Here is a 27986-nt window from a genome sequence, read left to right as displayed (position 1 = left end):
CTTTTCACAGTAACTTCATTGAAGCCTACTTGTGACAATAAGCGATTATTATTATTATTATTATTATTATTATTATTATTATTATTATTATTATTATTATCACTGCCTCCTCCCACTAAAGTTAGTCTGTGACACACTTGATATAGATGCCAGGGACCCTGCGTATGACCTATTGTCTTTTTGTTGTTTTCTTTGTAGGTTTGGATATCAGACCTTAAACTATAGATTGTTCTATGATGGAAAGCACTTTGTTGGTGAGAAGCGTTTTGAGTCGATCCATGATCTTGTGACTGATGGCTTGATAACACTGTATATAGAAACTAAAGCATCAGAGTATATTTCAAAGATGACAACAAATCCCATCTATGAGCACATAGGATATGCCACTCTATTGAGAGAACAAACCTCAAAGAGACTGATTAAAGCAAAGCGTGACAGTAGAAAGGTGTCCTTGGTGAATGATGAAAACAGTTCCGTTGAAAAGGTAAGAATTTCCATTTATTTTTATTTTTGTTGCACTACTAATGGTTGTTCGGTGGCTGTATTTTTATGTGCAGCTGCTTCTAACATACTGTCTTGTATATGCCATGTACTTGCTGTAGATTTTACAATTGCTCTGTTCATTTTTCCATCGTGTTACTTTTGTCCTGCCCGACTACAATATGAATCCAACAGTGTAATATTCTTTGGCTGTTCTCCAAACACTCCATCTGTAGTACAAAAGAGACATGTTTACAATGCTATTTCAATTACATTTTTGTATTACCTATGCCATACTGCTCAGCCTGCGCTATATTTTTTGTGTCTGTCACTTCGAGTGGTAAATTAGACAGTTGCTTCTAATGGATAAAGGGCTCACAAACTTCCGCTTTACAGTTGGCTGGCGTCAATCCATTTGTGGTTGAAAGTGACACACATCACATGATCCATTAAACATACAAAGTCCTTCATGGAGTTGCTAAATACCTTGATAATCTCTTGATCAATCAAGGTAATGAAGCACTTCCTTTGGAAACATTTTCAAAAGTACATGCTCTGCCCATCAACACTCTGTCCTGAAATGGTGCCCCCTGTTCTAGATTCCCTAATCAGGAATGTCTATCCTTCAGAATTTTGCATATTTCAAATAGGTGATCTCTCATTCTTCTAAACCCCAGAGAGCGAGGCCCACTTTACTCTAAGTCTCTCATCAGAGAGTTAACCCTCTCATTCCAAAGACCAATCTGTTGGACCTTCTCTGTGTCAGCTCCAAGACAAGTAGGGAATGAATGATGTGGAATCTCACTGCATACTATTACTTTTATTATCTTTCCAGTTATGGTAATTGGTAGGTGTTTGGTATGTTGGAAAAAAAATAGCACTCAGCTATTTCATCTTTTTATTAAAAGAAAATGTTTTCATTATGTTTTAAATGTATACCAAATATAATTTTGATAAGTTGTGTTGCACTTCCCAAGTTACAATCAGCAGGAATTTCCTTCCACACTTCAAGCAAGTTAGTTAGACACAATTTCCCTGAACAAATCAGTGCTGGTCTTCCTTAATTAACCTGCATTTGATCAAGTGACCATTAATTTTGTCTTGAATCATTGCTTATAAAACCTCCCACACCACTGAGATTAACCTGGCTAGCCTGTAGTTGTTGGGCTTATCTTTACACATTTTGGGAGCAAGAGAGTAATATTGCAATTTTCCAGTCCTCTAGCACCACCACTGTATCCAAGAAGGATCGGAAAATTATAGGCAGTGCGTCTGCAGATCCCACTGACATTTCCCTCTGTGTCCTTGGATGCATCTCATCCAGTCCTGATATCTTCTCAAATTTAAGTATAGTCATGCTAACTAACGCTGTGTTGTGGGTACGATAGTGGGTAATTAGAATCATGGTACCATGTTGTACCACACTGCACTGCTTTGATTAATATCCATGGAAGACCGTCCTGCCAACCTGGGTGGTACAACCGTTCCTGCAATTGTAACTGACTGATCTGAAATATCTGAATTTCACATAACAATCTCAATCCAAAATGTTCATGCAGGCTTCAAGTTGTTTTTTGAAGATTGAATCATTTTTGTTCTGACTCCTTGTTTTTGGAGGATGATTGTCAGAATAGGAAAGATTATTTTTTAAGAAGTTCCTAGTGATCATAGCACATATTGTAAGACAAAATTGATTTTTTTAAATTACCAAATTTTACATATGGTGTTTAGCTACAAAAGTGAGTCATTTAATTGAATTTTACTTTCTCAATAATCTTTTCTAAAACTACAATTGTAACACAGTTTGGTATTGTACTGTAACTTCAGTGGTTCTGAAAGGGGATTATAAATCATGCCATGTGCAGCAACCAATTGGGTCACTTCATTCAGTTAAGTATGCATCTCATTAAAGGACTTGTATTCTAAATAGCTGATTCATCAATAGTCAATTCCCCTAATGCTCGAGTTGAAATTGAAATCCTTTATGCACTTGAAAATGCCTTTCAAACATCACTGACCATGAAGTTGTTTTGTCAGTAAAGTGAATTTAATGTAAATTATTTTTTGTATGTCAATATGTCCTTCACTACATTTTAGCTGGAAAAGGTAATCTCTCGAGCAGAACAAAACAGCATGGTTGATGTGTTGCATTCCTTTACAAACCAGTACTCTGAACACATTTATACACTCGAGAAATTAAATATGAAAAGCAAACGTTACGTATTATATTTAATGCAATATTTTTGCTTTTCCTGCTTCTAATGTTGATGCTAATTTTCTTTCCTATCCTCCTGTATAGTGGATGACAACTGGGATCCATAACTAACTGTAACCCTGTGTGTGATACCTTGTCCTTGTGGTTGTTAATTTATGAGCCTGAACAGCATGTGTTGGGCTGACCATTTAACCAGTAGATCATCACAGCTGTCCCTTAGAATGCCCTCACTTAATGTCTAGATATTCATAATTCTGGCAGCATGCAGTCAGTGCAGAAGTATTCAAAATGATGACTCTGCCTTGTTGCCATCATCCATCATCAAGAGGCGTGGAAGGTACCCTTTATGTTACTTCATTTTTCCCACCAAGACCTCTTCCTTTGGCAACAGCAGTGCAAAGTAAAAGAGGCAGTGCTGTTTCCTATGAATGCATCAAGATCTGTCTTGAGGTGCTTTATCCTAGTGGCAGCAATCGGTGTAACTGTTAAGAACAGCTCTGCCAGTTGTGACTGTTGCCATGTTTAATCCTTTCTCAAAATGTGAACAGGCAAAGTTTTCATCTCATTGTTACAGACATAGTTGCTGATGTGAACAAAACTTCTGTAAGCCAATTTGGAAAATCATTCAGCCAGAAAATAAACCTCAAATCATTTATAAAAAGCTATTTGTTGTTGTTATTCTGTGGAAATTTTCCAGTGTGTCCTGGGCCCAACCATTTTTAACTGTTTCTTCATCAATGACTTTCAACGTAAGATCAGAAGTGGGGTTGTTTGCTGATGACCACACAATGTTCACCATTCGCAACTCCTCAGATATTGGAGGAGTCCAACCTGGACAATATCCAGGCTTGGGCTGACATGTGGCAAATAATATTTGTGCCACACAAGTGCTTGGCAATGACCATATCCAACAAAGAGAATCTAACCCTCACTCCTTGACTTTCAATGATGTTACCATCACTGAATCTCCTACCATCAACATCTTGGGGGTTACCATTGACCAGAAACTGAACAGGACTAGCAATATTAATATGGTGGCTACAAGAGCAGGTCAGTAGCTAGGAATCCTGTGGTGAGTAACTCACCTTCTGACTCCCAAAGCGTGTCCACCATCTCCAAGGCACAAGTCGGGAGAGCGATGCAATGCTCTCCACTTGCCTGGATGAGTGCAGCTCCAAAAATCCTCAAGCTTGCCACCATCCAGGTCAAAGCAGCCCTCATGCTTGATACCCCATCCACAAACATTCATTCCCTCCTCCACCAATGCACAGTGGCATTAGTGTGCACCATCTACAAGATGCACTGCAGTACCTCACCAAGGTTCCTTAGACAACACCTTCCAAACCCACGACTATTAGCATCTAGAAGGACAAGTCCATAGACACGTGGGAACACCACCACCTGGAAGTTCCCCTGTAAGCCACCCAGCATTCTGACTGGGAAATATATTGTTGTTCCTTCACTGTCGCTGGATCAACATTCTGGAACTCCCTGCCTAACAGCAATGTAGGTGTGCTTGCACCACATGGACTGTAGCAGTTCGAGAAGCAGCTAACCACCACCTTCTCAAAGGCAATTAGGAATGGATAATAAATGCTGAACTAGCCAATGACACCCACATCCTAAGAATTAACTTATTAAAATGTAAGTGAAGTGAATACACAGCAACAGGATCTCTAGGACAGAAGCAGGAACCAAGCAGTCTTCCTGGTTGTAAGACACTTACACCATATAATGTCCTGCCTTTAGGATTTGAAGAAAGAAGGACCATTAGAGAAAGGTTGTTTCTTTAAAGTTTAAAAAGTTGGTGTGGTGACTGTTAGTGTAAGTTCCTTTTCACTGGTGCAGATAAACATTCCATTTAAACTTACCTGAATTTGGCCTCTTTCATAGTACAATAACTATTTTAATACAAAGCTTCTGCTCAAGAAAATCTTATCTCTTTCATATTAACACGGACATTAAACTTGGTCTGAAAGGAAGGACATTATGCATCAGTTTCTGACTCAAATTTTTCTTTTTCACGTTCCAATATAAATTCGCAACAATGTCGCTAGGATTGGGCGCCCTTGCTTTCTGAGATTTTTATTGGATTAGCTCGGCAATCGAACAAGGCATCGCCCTACCCTGATTATGATCTTTATTTGCTCAATTGGTCAGTTGGATCCAGCATTTTGCTCAGGTCAACTGGGATGAAAATTGCTTCAGGTTATGGGCTAAGGAAACTGCAAGGGGTGGGGCTGGAATCCGAAGCTCGAGCTTTCTCACATGGGTCAGGAGGGTGAGGGAAGATTGGGTATGACTGTTTGAGTTAATTTGGAGGCGGCTGACATTGCAGCAAGTTATTCCATCCACTCCTGGGAATTTTAGTGGATGCAGCTTGGATTTCTGTCGCTGACTGATGGGAATCTCAAATAAGGGGCGAGATTCTCCGGCACCGGAGATTCGGCGGGGGCGGGAATCGCGCCGCGCCGGTTGGCGAGCCTCGCCCCGCGATTCTCCGGCCCGGATGGGCCGAAGTCCCGCTGCTAGAATGCCTGTCCCGCCGGCCTGGATTAAACCACCTACCTTACCGGCAGGACAAGGCGCGTGGGCGGGCTCCGAGGTCCTGGGGGGGGGGGGGGGGGGGGGGGGGGGGGGGGGCGCGGGGCGATCTGGCCCCGGGGGGTGCCCCCACGGTGGCCTGGCCCGTGATCGGGGCCCACCGATCCGCGGGCGGGCCTGTGCCGTGGGGGCACTCTTTTCCTTCCACCTTCGCCACGGTCTCTACCATGGCGGAGGCGGAAGAGACTCCCTCCACAGCGCATGCGCGGGGATGCCGTGAGCGGCCGCTAACGTACCCGCGCATTCGCCGCCCGGCAATGTCATTTCCGCGCCAGCTGGCGGGGCACTTCCGCCAGCCGGCGGGGCGGAAATCAGTCCGTCGTGGGCCTAGCAGCCCCTCAAGGTTAGGGCTCGGCCTCCCAAGATGCGGTGGATTCCGCACCTTTCGGGCAGCGCGATGCCCGACTGATTTGCGCCGTTTTTGGCGCCGGTCGGCGGACATCGCGCCGATACCGGAGCATTTCGCCCCAGGTGTGCAACAAGTTGGCCAGAAAGATGAAGCTTCCATAACCCTGGTGGATTAGGTGGTGTTCATTTTTGGCAAACCTCATATTGATCCATCCCACGCTCCTGACCCCATGGAAGGGCCTGTTTGAGAACCTCTGGCATGGATACATCAAATAGGAAGCTAGATAAATACATTAGGGAGAAAGCAACAGCAGGATATTGTAATTGGGTGATACGAAGCAGGGTGCAAGGAGGCTCATGTGGACCGTAAAGAGCAGCACAGACAAGTTGAGCCTAATGGCCAGTTTCTATGCTGTGACATACCACCACCTTGTGGCTAAGACTTGCAACTATATGCAAACTGAAAGCACTTAAAAATGATCAATTCATCTGTGCTCTCACTGTCCAAATAAGAGAGCGTTAGGATTTGTGTCACATTAGTTCACAAGCAAAACATTTAATTACATTGGAAGCTGCTCCCACGGCTCCACCTATGGATACTAGAGATGAATATTAACACTATGGCCGCAATTCTCCGCTCCCGCGCCGGTTTGGAGAATCGCCTGTGTCGCCAAATTTTCCGCGACGCCAGTCCGACTGCGGTTCACGGAAGCGGCCAGATTGGCACAATCGCGTTTTGCGCGGCACGGTCCAGTGAATCGCCCGAGACAGCCAAAATGGCGATTCACCGGTACCCCCGCGATTCTCAGTGCCGGATGGGCCGAGCAGCCAGCCCAAAACGGCGGGTTCCCCCCCCCGGTGCCGTCCACACCTGGTCGCTGCCAGTGGGAACAGCACGGGAACGCTGGGGGGGTGGGGGGAGGGGGGATCCTGCACCGGGGGGGGGGCTCAAATGCGGTCTGGCCCGTGATCGGTGCCCACCAATCGTCGGGCCGGCTTCTCTGAAGGAGGACCTCCATTCTTCTGCAGCCCCGCAAGATCCGTCAGACATCTTCTTGCGGGGCGGACTCGGAGAAGACGGCAACCACGCATGCGCGGGTGACGCCAGTTATGCGGCGCCGGCCGTGTCATGTATGCAGCCTGCCACGCGTAAATGACGCGCCGCCGCTCCTAGCCCATTAGCGGGTCCTGAATCGGTCGGGATAGGGGCCGTTTCGCGCTGTCGTGAACCTCTGCCTCCATTTCGGAGAATCCCGCCCTAAGTTCCTAGAAGTTGCATAAACAGAAATTCAAACAGAAAATTCTGGCAATGCCCAACAGATCAAGCAACATCTGTAGAAAAAAAACTTTTTAAGTGGAGATGATCTTTCATCAGAGCATTGAAAATCCGGGGTGGGATTTTATATTCGCACACCGTGGACTGCTGCCATCCAGTGCATGGGTAAAACCTGGCATGATGACATCAGGTCGCAAACCCAATGTCATCATGCTGGTCTGCCATAAAAATCAGCAGCCCATCGCCATTTTTAAATATCTCACGAAGAAGCACTTAAGCTTGTTTACAAGCCAATTGATTGAAATAAAACGTTGTCCATGACATAACACAGTGGGTGCACAGGAAACAGGTTCGGAAGGAGTCGTGTTTTTAACAAGAAGTGCTGCAAAGGCGGATATAATGGCTGCAAGTGGGACAATGGCATGCTTCGGGAGAAGAGTCTGCTTCTCAAGCTGGGAGACCTAGCTCGTGTTGTTAATTTGATTTTTTAATTACTTTTCAACCTGCCTTAGGGCATTTCCCCAGGGGAGGGGCAAAAAGGAAGTGCTTCAATCAACATTGAGCATAATAGCTTTTGTGCTGTACATCGCTGTCCCCTATGGGAATATGAAGCACAATTGTTATTGAATTTCTTTTGCCATTTGAGTTTGGCCCTAGGAAAGCTTTTGATCAGGAACCTAGTACCTTCTATCCTTTTCCCACTCAATTATGTGTTGTTGAACGGTATTCAAATTTTGCTAACCTCTTTTGTCGGAGTTTGGACATTTTAACATCAACAGACATGTGGCTTTATAGTGAGTTTCAAACTCAAGTTCAACTCTTGAGTCCTTGAGGGGATCAAATTTGACAGGCTGCTGAAGAGGCACCTTTTCTGTTCCAAGGCTTGTAATATGCAAATTGTGATTACTGCATTGCTGCATTGTTTAAAAAGCCCTTAACCTCTTAACTGCTGCCTCCACAACCCATGAGTTTAGTAATTTTGGTTTCTGGCACACTGATAATGCTCATCTCTAGGATGACAGTGGGTAGGTGATAAATTGTTTTAACTCTTGTGAGGTCCCTCCTCCTGCGCTTTGTCCTTCGTGAGTTCAGCATCCAAATTGGTGGGTTCGGTTGACTTTGGATTTAGAATCTGACCACTTGATTCTTCAGTGGCCAAATCCACACCATCTTCACTTTTATTTTCCTTGCAGTTTCCATAAATGCTGTTTTTCTTGGAGCATATTACGTTCCCTTTTTTCTTTACTTTGGAGGTGGTTTTTCTCCAAACCTGTCTCATGAACTCTGGGGCATTACGGCTCACTTGCGCCCTCCTATGGCACATCAAATAGTTGGAGCATCTCCCTTACTTTTAGCTTGCTGTTTGGGATCTTCCTTTGTTCTTGTTTAAATCCTTAACAAGGTGTCTGCTAACCCTACCTCCTCTGGTGTATTTCCTGCAATTTCTGCTGCTTTGATCTCAGCTCCTTTACATTCCACTGGCTCTGTGTTTGTCACTTAAATTCTGCTGGCCTTCCTTTTGCCTCCTTTTCTTCTACTGGCCTTATCGCCTCCTATGGGATCTTTGGAACTTCCTCAACTCTTGACAGATTCGTATCCACCCTACTCTAAATTCCCCCCAAAAAATAACAGACTACAAACTTACCTATAAATCTTGTTCCAAGAACGTTTCTTTCCTTAAGTCACAAGGCAATTATCTCAGCCACTGAATGTTTCGAAGAAGAGCAAGGGAGCTCTCCTTGGTATCCTTGCCAATATTTGTTTCTCTTGTCTCTCAACCAGCATCACTAAAACAGATGATCTGACCATGAGCTCATCGCTGCTTGTGAAATTTGGCTCTGGACAAATTGACACATCCAGGCCTCGGCAGAAAGCTTGTTTTTTTTCCACCGCATTAGTTCTGCATTCCAAAACGACTTCATTGGCTGTAAAGAACTTTGGGACATTCTTCGGTCATGAAAGGCACTATATAATGGCAAGATTTTTTGATGTAACTTTCACAATCACCACAGCTACTCAGTGACCACATTTGGAGGACAGGTTCAGTGATCATAATGCAAGAAAGTGCACCATTGAGTTGAACTTCCCCAGAGTCACCATGCACCCCCATCTCCCAGCTGATGTATTTTGCTGCCCCAGGCAGCAAGAATGTTAATTGATGCAGCTACATTAGACAGTGAAGAGCAATAATAATTTTAAAAAGTAAAACTATCTCTTACAAATAATGAATATCTAATGATTACAAAACCTGAGTACAGTTGCAGTAAATACTCAACCAAACCTGCACAGCAATCATAATAATGAATATAGTCAGCACACTGCAGCAATTAGCTGTATTCTTGGGCATGGCTTAACTTAGCTTCCCAATAATTCCCCAATGTCCTTTCAACCCAGGCCTCCACAGACAGCTCGTTTATGCAATGGAATAAAATAACCTACACCCAATCCCTTGTCAAAACAGGCATTGGAGCCAAAGACATTCATGGCATGACAGAAGAAAATGAGAGAATATGAAATGCACAAATAATCAGAGAGAGACCTAGCAAAAGGGAAAGAGAATCAAAGCGATATGGAAAGCACCAGATAGTCAGAAAGAAAAGAATGTATACACATGGAATGCAGAGAGAATGGAAGTCATATAGGAATGAGAAGAAAGACACAAGCAAAAGAAATACATAAAGGGGTAGCACAAGAATAACTCATCCGAAGATGAACATAAACCATAATTGTAAGTGCATGAGAGTAATGGAGAATGCAAGGGGAAGTGTGGAATTAAATCTAAAGGGGTCTGGGTAGCTATCATCGTCTCAGTTGTTTCCTACTGCACCATTCTGTTGTGAATATATGTAAATATAACTCTATTCAAATTTTATCCCTTCCATATTGCACTGTAATATTGTTTTACTCGGGCTACTAATATGGTTTAATTACCATAGAAGCAAGCGGCACAGATATTTACTTGCATGGTGTGCCCAGAGCTTTTGCTTAAAATAGAATTAGTAATATTATTGCATCTAATGCATGCGTCTCTTTGTTTCCGTTGTTTCTGTTAGTAATGACAGAATCGCACAGTACAGAAGAGGCCTTTTGGCCCATCAAGTCTGTGCCGACACATGAAAACACATGTCCTACCTAATCCCATTTGCCAGCACTTGGCCCTTCGCCTTGAATGTTACGACGTGCCAAGGATATGAGGCAACCTGCCTCTACCACCCTCCCAGGCAGTGAATTCACTCCGTCTTCTCTGCTCCAACAAAAATAACCCGAGCCTCTCCAACCTCTCTTTATAACTTAAATATTCTATCCCAAGCAACATGAATCTCCTCTGAACCCCCTCCAGTGCAATCACATCCTGCCTATAATGGGGCGATCAGAATTGCACACAGTACTCCAGCTGTGGCCTCACCAAAGTTCTATACAACTCCAACATAACCGTCCTGCTTTTGTAATTTATGCCTCAATTGATAAAGGCAAGTGTCCCACATGTCTTTTTCACCATCCTATTAACCTTCCCTTCCGGAGATCTGTGGACAAACAAGCCAAGGTCCCTTTGTTCCTCAGAACTTCTTAGTGTCATGCCATTCATTGAATACTTCCTTGTCAAATTACTCCTTCCAAAGTGTTTCACCTCACTCTTTTCAGGGTTAACTTCTATATGCCTGCTTATTTGACCATCCCATCTATATCTTCCTGTAATCCAAGGCACTCAACCTCACTGTTAACCATCCGATCAATCTTTGTGTCATCCACAAACTTACTGATCCTACCCCCCACATAGTCTTCTATGCTGTTTATATAAATAACGAATAATTGGGGACCTAGCACAGACACTGGCATCCAGTCACTAAAGTAGCCGACTGTCATAACCCACTGTCTCCTCCAACTAAGCCAATTTTGAATCCACCTTATGAAATTACCCTGTATCTTATGTGCATTTGCCTTCTTTATAAGTCTCCCATGTGAGACCATGTCAAAGGCTTTGCTGAAATCCATATAAATTACATCAACTGCACTCCCCCCATCCACACACCTGGTCACCTCAAAAACTTCAATCAAATTTGTTAGGCATGCTCTCCCTCTGAAAAATCCATGCTGACTATTCCTGATCAAACCTTGCCTCTCCAAGTGGGGATAGATTCTCTCCTTCAGAATTCTCTCCAATAGTTTTCCTACCACTGGCGCCTGTAGTTCCCTGACTTTTCTCTACAACTTTTCTTAAATAGTGGAACCACGTTAGCTGTTCTCCAGGAATCGTTTCATCTCCGTGTCCCCCATCGGGGGGGTTTGGAGGTGTACAGCCCTCGGTAGAAGATTTCAAACGTTCGGTTGACCTGTTTTTGCTTGGTTACCAGTCTGCTTCTGCTATTGTTCTATTCTTCACCTGAGCTATCTCTCGTGGCTGCCTGCTTCCTCAGCTGGTGAGCCAGTAGGTGGCCAGCTTTTCCTCCATGGTCATAGAAGGTTTGTCGTGTCTGGCGGAGTTGGTGCACGGCTTTCCTGGTGGATAGCAGGTTAAAGTCCTTTTGTAGCTTTTTCCTCTCTGCCAGAAGCTCTACAGTCGGGACCTTGGAGTGCTTTCTGTTGACCTGTCTTCTCTGTCTCTAAGTGCCTTGTAGGCTATAATCTTTCCCCTAATCACAGTCTTCAGTGCCTTCCAGAACGTGGAAGGTGAGACTTCCCCGTTCTGCTTATTAGCAACATACTCACCTATGGCCTGTGATGTTTTCTGGCAGAAGACCTTATCGACCAAGACCTCCACGTGTGGCATTTGGCACTGTCCGTCTCCAACCTCACATCCACGTAATGTGGAGCGTGGTCGGAGATAACAATCGCAGAGTATTCCGCCTTTACTATTCCTGGATGCATCGCTTTCCCCACTGCAAAGAAGTCTGTCCTTCAGTACACTTATGGACCAGCGAAAAGAACAAGAATTCTTTCTCACCGGGGTGTAGGAGCCGCCATGGGTCCACAACCCCCATCTGCTTCATGAATGTTCCCAGTTCCCTAATGCTGCCTGTCCTTTTCCCCGATCTGGGGTCGATTAGTCCATCAGTGGGTCCTGAACACCGTTAACATTGCCCTGCATGATCAGTTGGTGTGTATCAGTGTCGAGGATTTCTACCATGGTCTTTTTAATGAAATCTGTCGTCCCAGTTTTGCGCGTATTTTCCAGAACTACCAGTGCCCAATCTGGGGCACCGCCGATCATGACATACTGTCCCCCTTGGTCTGTAACCGTCCATGTCGTGGTAAACCTCATCCTCTTGCTAAACATTATAGCTCCTCCCCTAGCCCCCGTCCCGTAACACGAGTGGTATGTTTGTCCCACCCAGCCCTTCCTTACCCGCAGTCGGCCCTTCTCCCGCAGGTGAGTCTCCTGCAGGAAGACTATGTCGGCTTTTAAACTTCTTAAATGGGGGAAGACTCTGGATGTTTTCTTTGGGCCGTTAAGTCCCCTGCCATTCCAGATGATAGTCCTGGTGTGGGGGGGGGTTTGTCCCCCCCACTCCTGCGGGATCAACCATACTTACCTGGTGGATGCACCTCTGCTGTAAAAAGATGAATTACCTCCTTAGGGCAGCTCGGGTGAGTCACCACTTCTGTGCCCCTGGCATCAGTTCAGCCCCTCACTCCTTACATCATCTCAAATTCCCTGGAGGCCAACAACACCCCACCTACCTGCATCTCCCTAACAACCCACCCTCCATGAAACCCCAACACGTATTGCCCTCTTTGGCCAGGAGCCTTGCCCACACATTCAGTCAGCTACAGACCCCTTATAAAACTCACCTCCCAGCGTCTCACTATGTCCTTTTTGTGTCCCAAGTACAAGGCAGCCCGTAATCCCCGGGGGAGCCAGAAGACAGGTCCACACCCCCTCAGAGGAAAGGGCTTTGCAACTCATAGAGGAGGCCGAGGAGAGGGCAGTGGCTGCAATGGAGTTCAGCATGGGCCAAACATATGAGAGCCCTATGTAACGAAGATGTCCTTTTCAGCCTTCCATCCAGACCCTCAGCACACCCAGGAGCACCACACCAGCTAAAACACTGACGTCACGCCAGTGCTTTAACCTGAACCATTCACTATTGCAAAGATTATCACTTCAGTGGTAATTTGGACATTCTGAATTCTTCCTCTAAGTACCCGAACAGGCGCCGGAATGTGGCGACTAGGGGCTTTTCACAGTAACTTCATCGCAGTGTTAATGGAAGCCTACTTGTGACAATAAAGATTATTATTGTTATGTCAGCAATCAGACTCCTCGGTCAGTCTGTGGTGAGTACCACACGCATGCTGCAGCACATCAGGGGGAGGCAGGGGCTCCGAGGGAGTGGACGATCAGAGGGCTGCCCAATTCCTGGGAATAGCTGTCGTCCAGACAGGTGTTGCGCTTCTGGAAAAGATGATCCCATCACTGTTGCAGATACAGAAGCACAGGCAGAATACATACAGGAGGGGGTGGCAGCAACTTTCCAGTGCCTGCAAGTCCAGCTGGAGAAGTCCAGCCACCTTCAGATGCAGGAGATGTTACCAACAATGCATGGCACCCAAGTCAACACTGAAAGAGTGGCAGCCATGGTGGCAGGCCTAGGGCAGGATCTCAGTACCATGCGTCAGGACGTCCAAAGCCTGGGACGCACTGTGCTGTCCACAGCGCGGGACAAAAGAGCACAGTCACAGTCAGACATGGGTGCAGATTGACATTGCTGTGCTGTTTCTGAGCTTGGCCCATTCACAAAGCGATCATGATTGGGGGCATCGAGAACATTGCCTGGGCACTGACTGACCTTGGCCAGTCATGGAAGAACATGTCACAGGCACAGAGGGACTTGACTGAGGCTATAAATGCATTCATTGAGGGTCATGACCCAATCTCAGATGAGTGCGAGCATCCAGGACTGGCAGCGACAAGTGATGGTGGTACCTTCAGAGCTCACTCCAACCTCCCCCCTATCCCATGGAGGAGGAAGCGATGGCGTCCACGCTGGCCTCCCAAAGGGGAAATGCTGGTACTCCTCAGCGGTTACGAATCCCCCCCCCCCACCACCAACACCACCCCACCCCAAACCTGGCACTGGTGCATTTCATGGGCAGTGAGGAGAACAGGCTGACACGGCATCACCTATGACACCCAGAGGTAGATAGTAAGACACATGAATGTCCTCACTGGGATGTGGCAGGTCCTGGGGGCAGCAGTGTGAGCCCGCCTTGCATGACGGCAGAGAGTGAGTCATTTCCCGCAAACCTCCTCCCTCCCATATTTTTGGGCCGGTGAGCAAAAATCGCCATCACGCGTGCACGGATAATCCATACGGACTGTGGTATGTTATCTTAAAGACAGGAGTCAAACTTCCTCAGACAATGAGGTGCAGCACAGTTCAACTCACAGCAAGCCATCGTCATCCTCCTCCATCTTGTGGACAAGACCCGTTGATTCTGCCAACCTAGGGCCATCACCCTATGGTAACGCTGGCATGTCTCTCAGGGGGGAAGGGGGAACTGTGGTAGTGGAAAAGAGTGGAAGGCTGGGGAAAAAGTGGATTGAAGGGATTGGGAGGGGGTGGAAGGACTGAGGGAGAGGGAAAAGGCGGAAGGACTGAGGCAGAGGGAAGGGGTAGAGGACTGAGGCAATGGGAAGGAGTGGAAGAACGAAGGAGAGGGAAGGGTTGAGAGGCTCGGGTAGGTGGATTCTGTGTGGATTGGGTTGGGACGTTGAAGTGGGGAGGGGGGAAGAGCTGTGACAGTGCGGCAGAACTGTCGAAGGCCAGGTCTTCTAGTTGGTAAATTACGAGGCGATGTGGTGGCCCTGGATCATATGTCGGGCAGCCTGCCATGCCGGTTCAGACTCCACACCCGGAGACTCCTGGAAACCATACTCATCCTCCTTGTCAGATGAGGCCTACTGTTTTTCCTTCCCCTCCAGCATGCTGCCCTATTGTTGTGCAATGTTACGAAGGACCACAGCAGGCCAGCATGATGCTTGAGGCCCTCCTGGGCTATATTGAAGTACCCCAACAAAGCAGTCCAGGCATCGGAAGTGCATCTTGAGCATGTAGATCCACCATAGTATGACGTTCCTGGTTGCTGCATGAGAGTCGTTAAAACGGTTTTCCTCGGTCTGCAACTTCCAATCAGGCATCATTAGCCATGACCTCGGCAGGTAACCCTTGTCACCCACTAGCCAACCCCTCAACCCAGGGAGCGCTTCGATGGTGGCGGGACTTGATGAGTGCACTAGGATATATGCGCCATGCACGTTGCCTAGGTATCGGGTGCAAACGTGCATGACGTGCAGTTGGTGGTCGCACACCAATTGCATTCACATGGAGCGGAAGCCCTTCCTATTGATGAAGGGCACCCTTGTTGAACCGGTGCACGGAGGGAGACATGCGTGCCATCAGTTGCCCCCTGGACCTGTAGCCCTCCCCTTCATCCCTTTAAAGATAATGCAATCCACACTGCATCCCTATCCCCATTAGTGACTGGCTTCCAGCCTGTGATGTGGGGGCCTCTATCCCCACCACCTGTCCCTGCCAATAGGGGTGCCAGTGCCTGCCACAACCGGTGCTAGCACTAGGCTCTATGGCCCCTGTGCTGTTTTTCCCAATGCGGTTTATTGTGGGTCTCCTCGCTGGGTGAGCCTTATGCTGTCCTGTCAGGTGGGTGGAAACTGGTTGTGTGGTGGGGACGTTCATATTGGGCAGCCAATCATCTCCATGCACCAGAGCCTGGTGTGCAGACCAGTCCGGCAGATGGAGATGAGCGAGGGATGTATGCATTTGCTGACTTTTTAGTTGCAGTGTTATGTGGAGCCTCGGTTTAACACACGGGTTGCGACAGGGAGCTGGCCAGGTTTACTGGTCGGGAGCGGGATGGATGGGATCAGAGGCATGGTGGATGGGGAGGGCTTGGACACATCTTGTGAGTCTCGGGTGAGCTAGCTGATAGCTATGGGGATGAGGCATTTGTTCTGAGAGTGGCTGTATGCCAGGAAGTATCCCAATGGCCTCAGTGCATGTGTCCTTTGTTTGGGGTGAGCTCTGGTAGTCCCTTGCTTCCTCTACTGCACTTCTGAGGTGTGCCAACACCTAGAGGACCGGTGATTGAGCATTACCACGCCCATCCCCTTGGTAGTGCTGGGGTATGAGGATTTCCAGAGGGACAGGCAGGATGTGTTTCCACATGGCTGGAAGCCCTCAGAGCATTTGCAGGACACTGTCAGTAGTCTCAAAGGAGCCTGTAAGTTACAGCTGGGAGGTGGTTTAAATGAATTTATGCAGGATTGGGTGTTTCAGCCAGGAGACCCCGAGACCACATGCTTGCCACTAAGTCATTCCCCGCTACTCCCTGAGGTCCAGGCATACATCCACCAGCAACCAGAAAAGTTGTAAAGGTTTTCTCACATCTTTGCACCCTCTCAATCGCCTTGAAGCCTGGCTCCTTCCCGTAAATGCTTGCACCAATTCACGCTGAGACGGCTGGAGCATCGGGCTTCCAGCCCGTTAATCATATTTAAATCCATTCAGATTGCGATTTTGTATGGTACCGCTGGTGGTGGGACGTTTAGCTCACTGCCGCTCTGGCAGGACCCAGACTGTTTTTGGGCTGATACTTCTTGCTCTGCTGGATCAGCAAACTCGCTGCGGGTGGCAGAGAATCCACCCCTTTATTCCAGAGCAGATGGTTGCAATTCTCTAACCAAAGTATGATAAATGTGATCACCAAACAATTGTTAAGTTTTAAATTATTTTCAATTAATTCAGGCACAGTAATGGCACCGGGCTAAACAGTTTTTAACCATGCAAAGATATCCAGCTTATAGCACGTTCATTTCAGCTGATCTGTGCGTGACTGCTCTGAATATGATTCTTTTATTCGTATGCTTTATGAATTAATGACAGCTTATCTCTGTGTTCCAAATCTAATAATTGAAAACATTAACGTTCTGTGTTATATAAGGTTACAGCTGGCTTCTGAAATTTGAAGACTCGTTTTCAGCATTGACTCAGATAGTTTATATTATCCAGGTTATGTTACAAAATAATTTTACTGAGAAAGGTAACTAATACAAGACAATGGAACATGGTGCCGAGGAGGCACATATAAAATGACATCAAGTTTCAGGTTTCAATTCACACCAAGTGAGATGGCTGCAGGCATTTCTGCATTTTGTGGCAGTCGGGGGATTTGAACCTCATGGTATAAATTGAATTGCAAGGCTTGAAACAAACTTTAGTTGGAAGGATTTCCATTGTGCGCTATTCAGTAGTGAAATTGTGAAGCATGCTTAAGTGTGCTCACAATTTTGCTGAACCAGCACACGGGAAAAAATCTTCCCATTAATAATAATAATTATTATTATTATTAGAATCTGACAATGATTAATATATGAAATGTTTAATCGCAATGAGCTATTTCTTGAAAGCAGTAAAAAAGCTTATTTATATCTGATATGATGTACTATTCATTAATGTGGGGAGCTTGATACCAACATAAACTTTGTACTGAATCTTCAGATTTGGCGCCTAAAGCTTCAGTAAACTTACATTCGTGACATATAGCAATTGGTTTTAAATCCTAAATTAGTTAGATTGTAAAATTGTCTCAGTAACTGAAATGTCTATCAAGTTTGATCAGATGGGTCAAGATAAGTACATTAATGTAACTTGTAATCTTCTAATATAATCATGAGACAAATGTTTCTTGACTGTTTAATTAGGTACCTGCATCTTTCACTATACCCCACTTTTGCATCAATAAATGTGTATGTCATTTCTGCTGCATGTAGTTGATCTACTTAACAAATATTTGTATTGTTTAGTATCTGAAAACCCAGCTGTACTATTCTACAAATGCACAAGTCCATGCTCTCTGCTGGATGAAGTTAAAAGTTTACCACTGCAATTGACATCTTTGTTTTTGCTTTTCTTATCTTTGAAGTTTTCAATATAATTTATAATTCACCATGAATTTGATGTGGCTTCCAAGCCACTTCCAGGTGAAACTAGTCTAGGAAATGGACAAATGGCATGCGCAGTAACCTTTTTTTTGCTCCTTTCCCATGGATAAGAACATATACCTTTCCTTTGATAAAATGCTCTCAGGCCACCTGCATGCTTGTTTTCTGTAGCTCATACTCCGGTTTTCCCATATGCTCGCAACATTGAAAACTGATCAAGAAAATATAATATTTTCCATATGATAAACGATAAACAATATTGTTGATGTGACCTCATTACCAGTTCCACTTAGTGTGGTCCAATCAGAAACTGTACAACGTGTTGGTCAGATTACACAAACATTCGGTGTATATTTCTGGCTGCCAAGATCGGAAGGGCGGAGGGCACATCAACTATGCTGATTCTCCGTTTTGGAGGAAAGCAGTTTTGGTGGAAAGGAATTGTGAAGAATGACTTATGCCGTAGCTCTTCCGCTGTGACAAGTGATAGCTCAGTGGGATCCTGTGGAGATAGTCTTAATGGGATAGAGGAATTGAACTCAGAACAATTCTTTCAGATTTACAGCAGAACAAGGTGGTATGGGTTGCAAAATGAAAATTTTAGTTTATGTCAGAAAGTATTTGAACAGAGTACGATCATTAGTTGGGATAAGTCGACAAACAAGAAGGCTCAGGCCATATAATTGAAGGAATTATTAAAGATATAGCTGGATCCTATATTGGGAAGGTGGGTAGGTTGGTATTTTGGAAGAATGAGGTCTGTACTGAAATCTATTCATTCTGTGTCTCTTTCTGCCATGTGAGCTTGTGGTCTATGGAGATTGTAACAGTTAGGTACACGTGTTCCAATACTTGTTACATTTGTTCCTGCTAGTTACAAAGGCAAAAGCTCTTGGAGTGTTTTGATAGATCACTAAATCAGTTCAAGGGCCAGTGAACAGTCAGTTTGAGTCGGTCAATTTTAATCCAAAAAGAAGTGTCCCATGGAGAGGGACGAGGGTGAGGGACAAGGCGAGATCCCAAAAGGAAATCTCAAATCAGGGACAAAACAGGAGACAAAAGGGTGGCACGTAGCGCAGTGGTTAGCACTGGGACTGCGGCGCTGAGGACCCGGGTTCGAATACTGGCCCTGGGTCATTGTCCATGTGGAGTTTGCACATTTTACCCGTGTCTGCATGGGTTTCACTCCCACAACTCAAAGATGTGCAGGTTAGGTGAATTGGCCACGCTAAATTGCCCCTTAATTGAAAAAGAAATAATAATGGGTACTCTAAATTTAAAAAAAAAACAGGAGACAAAAACAGTTAAGTTCAGGAAAAAAGAAAGGAGCAGAGATATGGGCTCCAAATTAAATAAAGAGCCTTGGGAAGCAGATTTTGAAGTGACGTGAGCTCAAGAGAGTCTCAGAAGGTCCGCAAAAGCAGCCAAAGGTTGCTGACTCCATACTTTAGGCCATCTGCTGGTACAGTGTCAGAATTGTTCTTGTAGGTTGATGCTCGAGTGCACTTGGGAATCTAGGTAAACGGAATCTTGGAAAGCGTGACTGGAAATCTGTACGGTCGGTCATCGTTGAAGCCATCCAAGTTGGAGCAACTTTGGGAGTGAATTCAAAGGTGACACTGGGTTTTTGAGAAATACATGAAATCTGTTTTGATCGCATCTGCCACCTATTGTGTGGTCGACCTTAGTTTGAGTGTTAATTCACACATACTTCATACTTACCCTGAATGTTAAGAGTATAAGATGGATATTGTAATTTGTTTTATCTTTCTGAACTTGTTTAGTTTAGTTTTTTCAAAACCTGTGGAATCTTGTGGCTTTATTCACTTAGTATGTGTCTTGAATCTCAAACTTTGCCTACTTTAATCAAAATAGTTTGGGGTCTGGTCAAGGATCAAAACAGATTAAATAGCTGAAGTGCATTCTTTATCCACGCCTCTCTGAAGATCTTACAATATTTAAACACTACTTGCATATCTCACCTGTCCAATTCCACACATGTGAAGTACTTCCAGTTTCAACATCAATTTCAAATGTCTTTATTCTCCTCCTTTCCTGGGTAGATAGCATGATTTTCTGTGCAGATATGAGTACTTTATTACCATTTTGTAAAACATTGACTGTATAAGGCTGGTAACAGTTTTCAAAAAGACAATATTCCAGTAAAACACATCATCTAAATCCTTTAAACTTTACACCTTTGCCATTTCCAGTATATGATAATTTCCATATTAGCAAAGACTCAATAACAAATGGAAACTGACATAATGTGTGTATGTTTTCATACAGAAATAAAATGATTAGTGCAGAATAGTGTGGGTAGTAGAATAACCTCTGAGAAGTCTGATGATCTAAACCACATTAAAAAAACTCCTGTGTATAGGAATACCAACTCTCCAGGACTAACCCCTTGCATATTGCAGTGAGTAACCCAGGAGAAAAATTATCCGCCCATTCATAAAAATATGTTTGTCATTTCATTTTCTTTCAACACTTTTGTTCATTTTTCTAAAAAAGTTTTGCGATGAGGAAAAGTAACTGTTTTGCGGTGGGGGTTGTGGTGGGCACAGTGGTTGGAAGATAAACTCACCAGGAAGACGTCCAAACTAGAGTTACCAATTGTACCTGTCTCACGTATGCCACTCATATCGTACAGTACAATTTGAATATCACTCCATCTGTAATGGCTGGTAATTATAGAGGGAAGGTAGATATTGTTGATCATTGCAATTCATGTGCTCACTGTAGCTAGGTTTAGAATAATTGTACAATTTGAGTAGTTACGAAATGATCATTGCATCTGCAATGGCTGGTAATTAGAAAGAACAACTAGAAATTGTTGATTATTGCAGTTCTGTGATCACTGTAGCTAGGTTTCGAGTTATATGTAGTGAGTTTAAACTTGGGAATTAGGCTTTGTATTCCCCAGAATTAGGCTTTGTGTTCCCCCAAAAAGGAAAAACAGGATGATCTGACAGTATAGATTAGCTCAAGTTTTATTTTGGTGTGATAGTTTAGTAATGTTTAACGGGTAATGTAAATCAAGGCAACATATATTGAAAGCAAAGTACACGTTCCTCAGAAACCCTCCCCCCAACAAAACCCCCCGCTGGAATCCAACTGTTTATGTTTAGGATTACAAGACTCTTTGTTCCATTTCTTAACAAATTCTGCTTCTACTCCCCTCAATCTTGCTGTCCCTGAGAGTATCCATGTCACTTCCAGTCTTGACTATTCCAGTGCTGTCACGGATATATGAATAAGTATGACAAAGCAGCCAATCAACTTGCTCAAATGCTTTCAACCACTGTTTATGTTCACTCAGGTGAGTGCAGGTAGTGAGAAGTAGCATTCATAACAAAAACACAAATTACACAGTTCTGCATAAAAAAACAAAATCTATCCACAAACATGGCTATTTCATATTGGAGGTGGTTTCAAACAGCTCCTCCACAGACTTGCTGTTTTAATTGGAATTTGTGTTTAGAATTTCCTTAATATCAATCCTGCACTTATTTCTTGTGGAATTGCAATATTTGGCATAGAACAATCGGAGGAAGCATTTATAAAGGTAAAGTTGTGGGGGAGAAATCAAAAGCAAGATGACAATTTAAGCCAATAAATTAAATATGTAAGCTGATGGCATTTGGGGTTAGTCACTGCGGAGATTAGGCGTTTGCACTGGTCTCAGAGAAAGATGTTTCTGAGAAGCCTGGATGCAAAGGGAAACAGTGGGCAAAATATGGGAATGGACTGGGCAAATTAAATTTAAATTATTTGCTTGTGTTGAAAATAAGCATGCTGTGTTTGGGCCAAATGGGTGGGTGGTCAAGATTGAGGAACTGTATTTACAAGATTAAATTATACTTCTGGAGTTATGGTTGAGGCAGTAAATATGTAAGATTGAATAGCTTGTCAGACCAAAAGAGGGTCAAAGGGGAAAGAGAACTATAATGAGAACTGTGCATATGTCAGGGGCAAACACAGGCAGAAACTGGTTGGAATGAATGGCCTCAATATCTCTGTTGCAATTTCTGCGAACTTATCTTTATTAAGGCTCCAATCTGCCAGCCAGGCCTGGATCATGGCAACTGACTACAGTTTAGCTCTGATTACTGCAAACTCAGCACAGTGGGGCAAGCTCGACAGGCAAAGGTCCACTGATAAGGCTTCAGTAAAAAACACAGAACTATTATATGAAGAATTGTATTACCTGAGAAAAATATGTAATGGAGGGAGGACTGAAGAATAAAGATGCCCAACCTAAGCATATACTGTAAATCCATTGTAGTAATTAGAACATAAAATATTGTGTAAAGACAAATATTATGTATAGGGAATAGGTGAAAGAAGAGGTATTTTAACTATAGTGTGAGAAGTTTATTTTACAGATTCTGCAATGTGTGGCTTCCAGGCTTTTGCTAACGCACAGTAAGATATTTACTACGAGCTTTGTTGTTCTATTAGGTTTACATACCCATAGCACGCCGTGTAAACAAAGCTTTTGTATTGCACTAAAAAGGAACATTAAAATATGCAAGCACACTTTATTATTTATGTTGAAGAGTAATGGATCAGATTTTGCTGCAAGCAGCAACTTGCACTGGCCCATACTATTTCTATGGGCTTTTGCATGGCAAGCTTCTATCAGCTAAACATGAGAGGGCATCACATCTAAGTCAGTGCAGGACTTCATGTCATTCAGTATCATGAACTAGATGGCAAAATGCTGCTTTTATGCAATTTACAGAGAAGCAACGTATTTTGGACCGCCAAATCTAGATTTGCATATTTAACTGTGCATGTGTGCACACTGAAAGTTGGTGTCTGATCTGAGCAGCAAAATACAGCCCATGCAATTTTCAAAATGTGTATGAAAGGAATTGTTAAGTGTAAGCAGCAGTGAGGAAATCCGGCAAAACTTGTTTAACTAAGGCCTGCTATTGTTATGATACAAACAGTATCAGTGGTTATAAGCAAACTGGACAGAGATATATATTAAACTACTATAAAGCTTAACCAATTAGAAAACATTTTATTATTTGAACATACATGGACATTTATTCCTCGAGGTGACGAGCATTATAAATACCTAGCTCATGATTCATAGTAATGTTTCATAGATTATTTTTAGTTCTGGAAATTTTAATGTTTAATTGTAGAAGATATGGACCATGGCTTACCAGCCTCGTCACACCTGACTTGGTGATGCAACAAGGCTGAAAGGGAGAGGTCTCCTGCGAGATTTGTGATGCTTGAGACATCTTGTAAGATTCAAGTGAAACTGGTGAGATGTTGCGATGTGGAGCTCGCCCTCACTTGGTGTGATCCAGATCAGCATATTTAAATGAGCCATGAGGCTTATTGAAATATGTCTGTGCTGTATTCTCCTGGGGCCCGGGAACTAATGGCCTCCCCAGCAAGACTTCAGCCGGGTGCCATTTTGTACTGGTCCACACAAACATGGACCAGACATAACCTGGGGGGGCTTCTCAGAACATTGGAGACCCCCGGGTGGTCAGTCTCTGGGCAGGTGGTATGCTGGCACTGGCGCCTTGGCACCACCTCCCTGGCACTGTCAGCATGCCTGGGTGGCACTGCCAGGGTGGGAGGGTGCTGCTAGGCTGCCAGCCTAGCAGTGTCAAGGTATCCTGGTGCCTGGTTGCCCATTCCGGTTTGGGGTCCAGGGTTCTTTGCCCCTAAAAGGTGAGGTGAGGAGGAGCTCGATGACCCCGGAAGAGGTAGGTTGGGTGCATTCGGAGGTCCGTAGGCAGCAGGGGGGTCGAAAGATCGTGGCTGCCTTTAAAAATGGCGCCCCGATCCATGAGAACCTTTCTTGCACTGGCGAGCTGTGTTCATCAGTGCAGAAAATGATGTAAGTGTGGCATCGACTGGGCATTCCTCACCATGGCCCCAAAAATGTGACATTGAATAGCGAGGTCTTTCTCGGTGCTGCAGACGGCAAGAAACACCCTGCTAACCCGTCCAAAAGCGGACTTTGATTTTTTTTCTCGTTGACTTGCGCTCATGATCAAGGCGACTGAAGTGGTTAAGAATATTACACTTGATTGAGGCCATGTTGACTTACAGTGAGATAATGAGACAGCAGATGGGCTTAATCAGCAGGAGAATTGGAAACCAGGAGCATGCACTGCTTGGAAAAAAATCTAGTCCAGAGAGTTTTTTTGTTTTGGAAGTTAGAGCAACAATTAATTAAAAACCTTTCAGTGAGTCCTGGGAAGCTGTGTCATCATGGAGAGGGGTGGAGCTTAAAAATGTTCTAGGGTTTCAGTTTATCTGTGTTTGCTGGGGCAGGGAATGTTCTGCAGCAAAGGAAAAGGCCATACCAAAAAGTTCTGCTGTAAGCAGTCTCCAGGCAACAAAAGTGTTGCTATCAGCTGGCTCTGTGTAGTTGGGGCTCAGGAGAAGTTCAGGGGAGCTGAGATGTTGGAAGAAAGTCGCTGGCTCCATATTGGAAATGGTTAGGGCTCAGAGGAAGCCCTGAGAGGAATTTATACCTTTGTGTAGATGGAGAAGTTGGAGCGGGTTGAAATTTAGGGGCAGTGCCAGCCCAGAGATGTAAGCTGGCTATAAAGAACTGCGATTTTGCCAGTAAGTAGAAGTGGAAGGCAGACTCATAAATCCAAGCAAGCAGAGTCTTGAGAGATGAGGTTGAATCCTGGGAGGTGCCCAATCATTGAAGGAGTCTGAGTTGTGGAGGCTTTTGAGGGAATCGGGGCTTGAAAGTGAAAAGTTTGGAGTCCCTTGCGAGGGAGACAACGTTTCAATGAGATTGGTTGACTCGGTGTGTACTGACATCTGGGTGGGTTTCTGAGAAACCAATGGGATTTGCCTTAGTCACATTTGCTATTGTACAGTATGGGGGCCAACCACATTTTGCCTGTTAATTCACGTGTACCTCATATTAACCCTGAATGGTTTTTTAAATATTTTAATTCAAATTTTCAACATTTTACCATATTTTACAATGAATCAACAGCCTCTTCTCCCCCCCCCCCAAAACCCTTGATGGCAACCAGATGCCCAAAGTGTAAAATAAACAAACCTCATCTCTTGTGGATCCCCTCATTTGCCCCTCTCATAGCAAATTTCACATTTTCCAAGTATAGGAACTCCATTAGATCATCCTGCTCGCTGAGGCACAGAGGGGGGAAGCTGACCTCCACCACAACAGGACCCGTCTATGAGCGATCAAGGCAAAGACATCTGCCCCCGCACCAGTCTGCAACTCCGGCAGGTCTGACACCCCGACTATGGCCTCCTGGGACCAGGCTTCAAATCTGTGTGTAGGACCTCTGTCACGGTGCAGAAAAACGACCTCCCAAATTTCTCCAACTTCGGGCAGGACCAGAACATATGAATATGATTAGCTGGGCCCCTCCAGCACTGCTCGCAGCTAACCTCCACTCCTTCAAACACCTGGCCCATCCTCGCCTTCGTTAATTTGAATTGAATCAACCCCAGCTTCGCAAATGAGTTTGAGGCATTAACCCTCGGCAGTAACTCACTATGTCACACCATAATCCCTCCTCCAATGCCATCCCCAGCTCCTCCTCCCACTTGGCCGGGATTCTCCCTTCCGGAGACTAAGTCCCCACGCCAGCGGGAAAACCGGCGCCAGCGACTCCGGTGTCAACAGGCCCCCAAGGTGAGGAATTCTCACCTGTCTCGGGGGCTCGGTGGACGCCGGAGGGGTTGGCGCCGCTCCAGCCGGCGCCGACGGGACTGCGCAAGTTCGCGCATGCACGGAACCACCGTCGTGATCTTGCGCATGCGCGGAACTGCCGGCATGATTCCGCGTATGTGCAGACCGGCCATTGTGTTTTGGCGCAGGGGGTTCTCTTCTCCGCGCCAGCCATGGTGGAGCCCTACAGGGGCCAGCACGGAAGGAAGAAGTGCACCCACGGAACAGGCCTGCCCGCAGATCGGTGGGCCCCGATCGTGGGCCAGGCCAACGTGGGCCCCCCACCCCCCCGGGCTCTGAACCCCCCGGCCCCCCCCCCCCCCACCAAGGACTGCCCACGCCGACTTACCTGCCAGGTCCCACCGTGTGGGACCATGCGTGACACACGCCGGCGGGACTGGCCAGAAACCGACGGCCGCTCGGCGCATCCCGAGGCCCGGAGAATCGCCGAGGGGGGTGTGCTGCCAACGGCCCCCAACCGACGTGGCGTGAGTCCCACCCCTGCCCAAAAAACGGCGCCAGAGAATACGGAAGCGGGCGGTGGGGTGGGATTTGCACCGCCCCCCAGGGATTCTCCGACCCGGCCGGGGGGGGGGGGGGGGGGGGGGGAGTTCCGCCCCTTCTCTTCCTCCATAATCCGATCTGAAAATGCCAAAATGCTCTACCCTCCAGCCCCATCACCGAAACAAATCCTTCACCCCTCTCTCCCATCCCTGGAACCTCACATCCATCCTCCCTGGCTCAAACCCATGGTTCTATCTTACCGGCATCACCCTCGAGCCTGCCCTCAACTTAAAGTGCTGTCAGAATTGCCTGCAAATCTTCAGCATGGCTACCACCACAGGACTCCCGATTATTTCCCTGGGGCAAACGTAGCAGCATTGCTGCCAGTGCAGGATACCCTGATCCCTTACAGAAACCCACCTCCATCCATACCCAGAAGGTCTCCTTCTCCCTACTCCAACCCTGCACCTTCTCCACATTCGCTGCTCAGTAATAGTATAGCAAGTTCGGAAGGGCAAAACCCCTGACTGCCGCCCCCTTTGGAGCACCGCTTTCCTTATCCTAGCCACTCTCCTTGACCACTAAAATGACAAGATCAGCCTATCTACCCCCTTAAAACATGGCTTTGACAAAAAGACCAGCAGACACCGAAACAGAAACAAAAAAACGCAGCAGGATGTTCATCTTCACTGCCTGCACCCGGCCTGCCAACGACAAGAGGAGACCACTCCACCTCAACAAGCCCTCCTTCACCCTCCCAACCAAGCTTGTGAAATTGAGCTTACAAAGCCCTGCCCAGTCCCCCGCCACCTGCACCACCAGAAACCTAAACTGAGTTGTCGCCACCCGGAATGGCAGCCCTCCCACTCTCACCCCTGCGCCAGTAGAAGACACTACAAAATACTCGCTTTCAATTCGATTTGTAGCCCGAAAACGCTTAACCCTGAATGTTAAAAGATAGATCTTGTTAATTGTTTATCTTTTTGAACTTGTATTATTTTTGCTTGTTCAAAACTTGTAGAATCTTGTGGCTTTATTCTCTTAGCAAGCGCATTAAGTCTCGAACGTTGCCTAAGCAAAATGTTATTGGTCCTCAATCAGACCGTACCAAAATCTGGAGGACCTGGTCTAGGATCATAATACAAAGCACTTGTTAAAATGCAAGTACATACCTATTTGCTTTACGAAAGAATTTGTTGGGAAATCGCCCTGCTCCATTTAATGATTTAATGATACTGCAGGTTCCAGATGCAACCTATACCTATGGTGTTGTTTATTCTGTTCTACGAGTAAAATTCATCACCTTGTCATGAATCAGTGATACTTATCTGCAGTACAGAGTCTAGTCACAGAACAAAGCAGCAAAATCAGGAAGTATCTATGCCAAGAATGGCTGCAAGGAGTACATAGTATCGATTGGTTACTGTGGAACTCTGTAGTTGTTCAGCACTGACCTTCTGGCATCGATTTTCACGTGCGGTTGGGAACAGTAGGCAGGACTTCCAGATAGGGCGGACAATAAAATTCCCAGGGTGACCTCCCTGCCTACACCGACAAACCCTCTTTGGGAAGCTCTTGGCCACTTAAAGGCCATTTGAAATCTGGCTACAATTTTCTCAGCAGGTGGGAGGAGTTCAGGAATGAGGTGAGGGATGTACAGAAGCCTAGCATATAACCTTGCTTGGGCTTCGTGCAGCAAGGGATGATGTACCACCATCATTGCCCCCCTTTCCTGATCGTAAGAAATGGGAACAGGAGTAGAACTGTTAGTTACTGAATGAGGCTAGAGAGTAAATTGCTGAGGCCTTGACAGAAATCTTTGGATCCTCACTGTCTTCGGGTGATGTCCCGGAGGACTGGAGAATAGCCAATGTTGTTCCTTTGTTTAAGAAGG

The 27986-nt window shown here is 45.5% G+C and overlaps 1 protein-coding gene and 1 long non-coding RNA gene across 2 annotated transcripts in view; one reads left to right on the top strand and one right to left on the bottom strand.

Annotated features, from left to right (window-relative positions):
* The window catches only part of chn2 (chimerin 2), a 401316-nt gene that overhangs the window by 265211 nt on the left and 108119 nt on the right, over nt 1-27986 (top strand). Inside the window, 1 exon segment of the mRNA XM_072509387.1 lies at nt 199-484. Coding sequence (XP_072365488.1) covers nt 199-484 — 286 coding nt within the window.
* On the bottom strand, nt 113-27370 carry LOC140425263 (uncharacterized). Its single transcript, XR_011947803.1, has 3 exons — nt 27265-27370; nt 19866-19959; nt 113-710 (listed from the first exon to the last, which is right to left on the bottom strand). It is a non-coding gene; the product is annotated as an uncharacterized lncRNA (long non-coding RNA).

This window comes from Scyliorhinus torazame, chromosome 6 (assembly GCF_047496885.1).
Source record: "Scyliorhinus torazame isolate Kashiwa2021f chromosome 6, sScyTor2.1, whole genome shotgun sequence".
Lineage (NCBI taxonomy): Eukaryota > Metazoa > Chordata > Chondrichthyes > Carcharhiniformes > Scyliorhinidae > Scyliorhinus > Scyliorhinus torazame.
The sequence above is the reverse complement of the archived record's forward strand: the minus strand, read 5'-3'. Positions and strand labels throughout refer to the sequence as shown.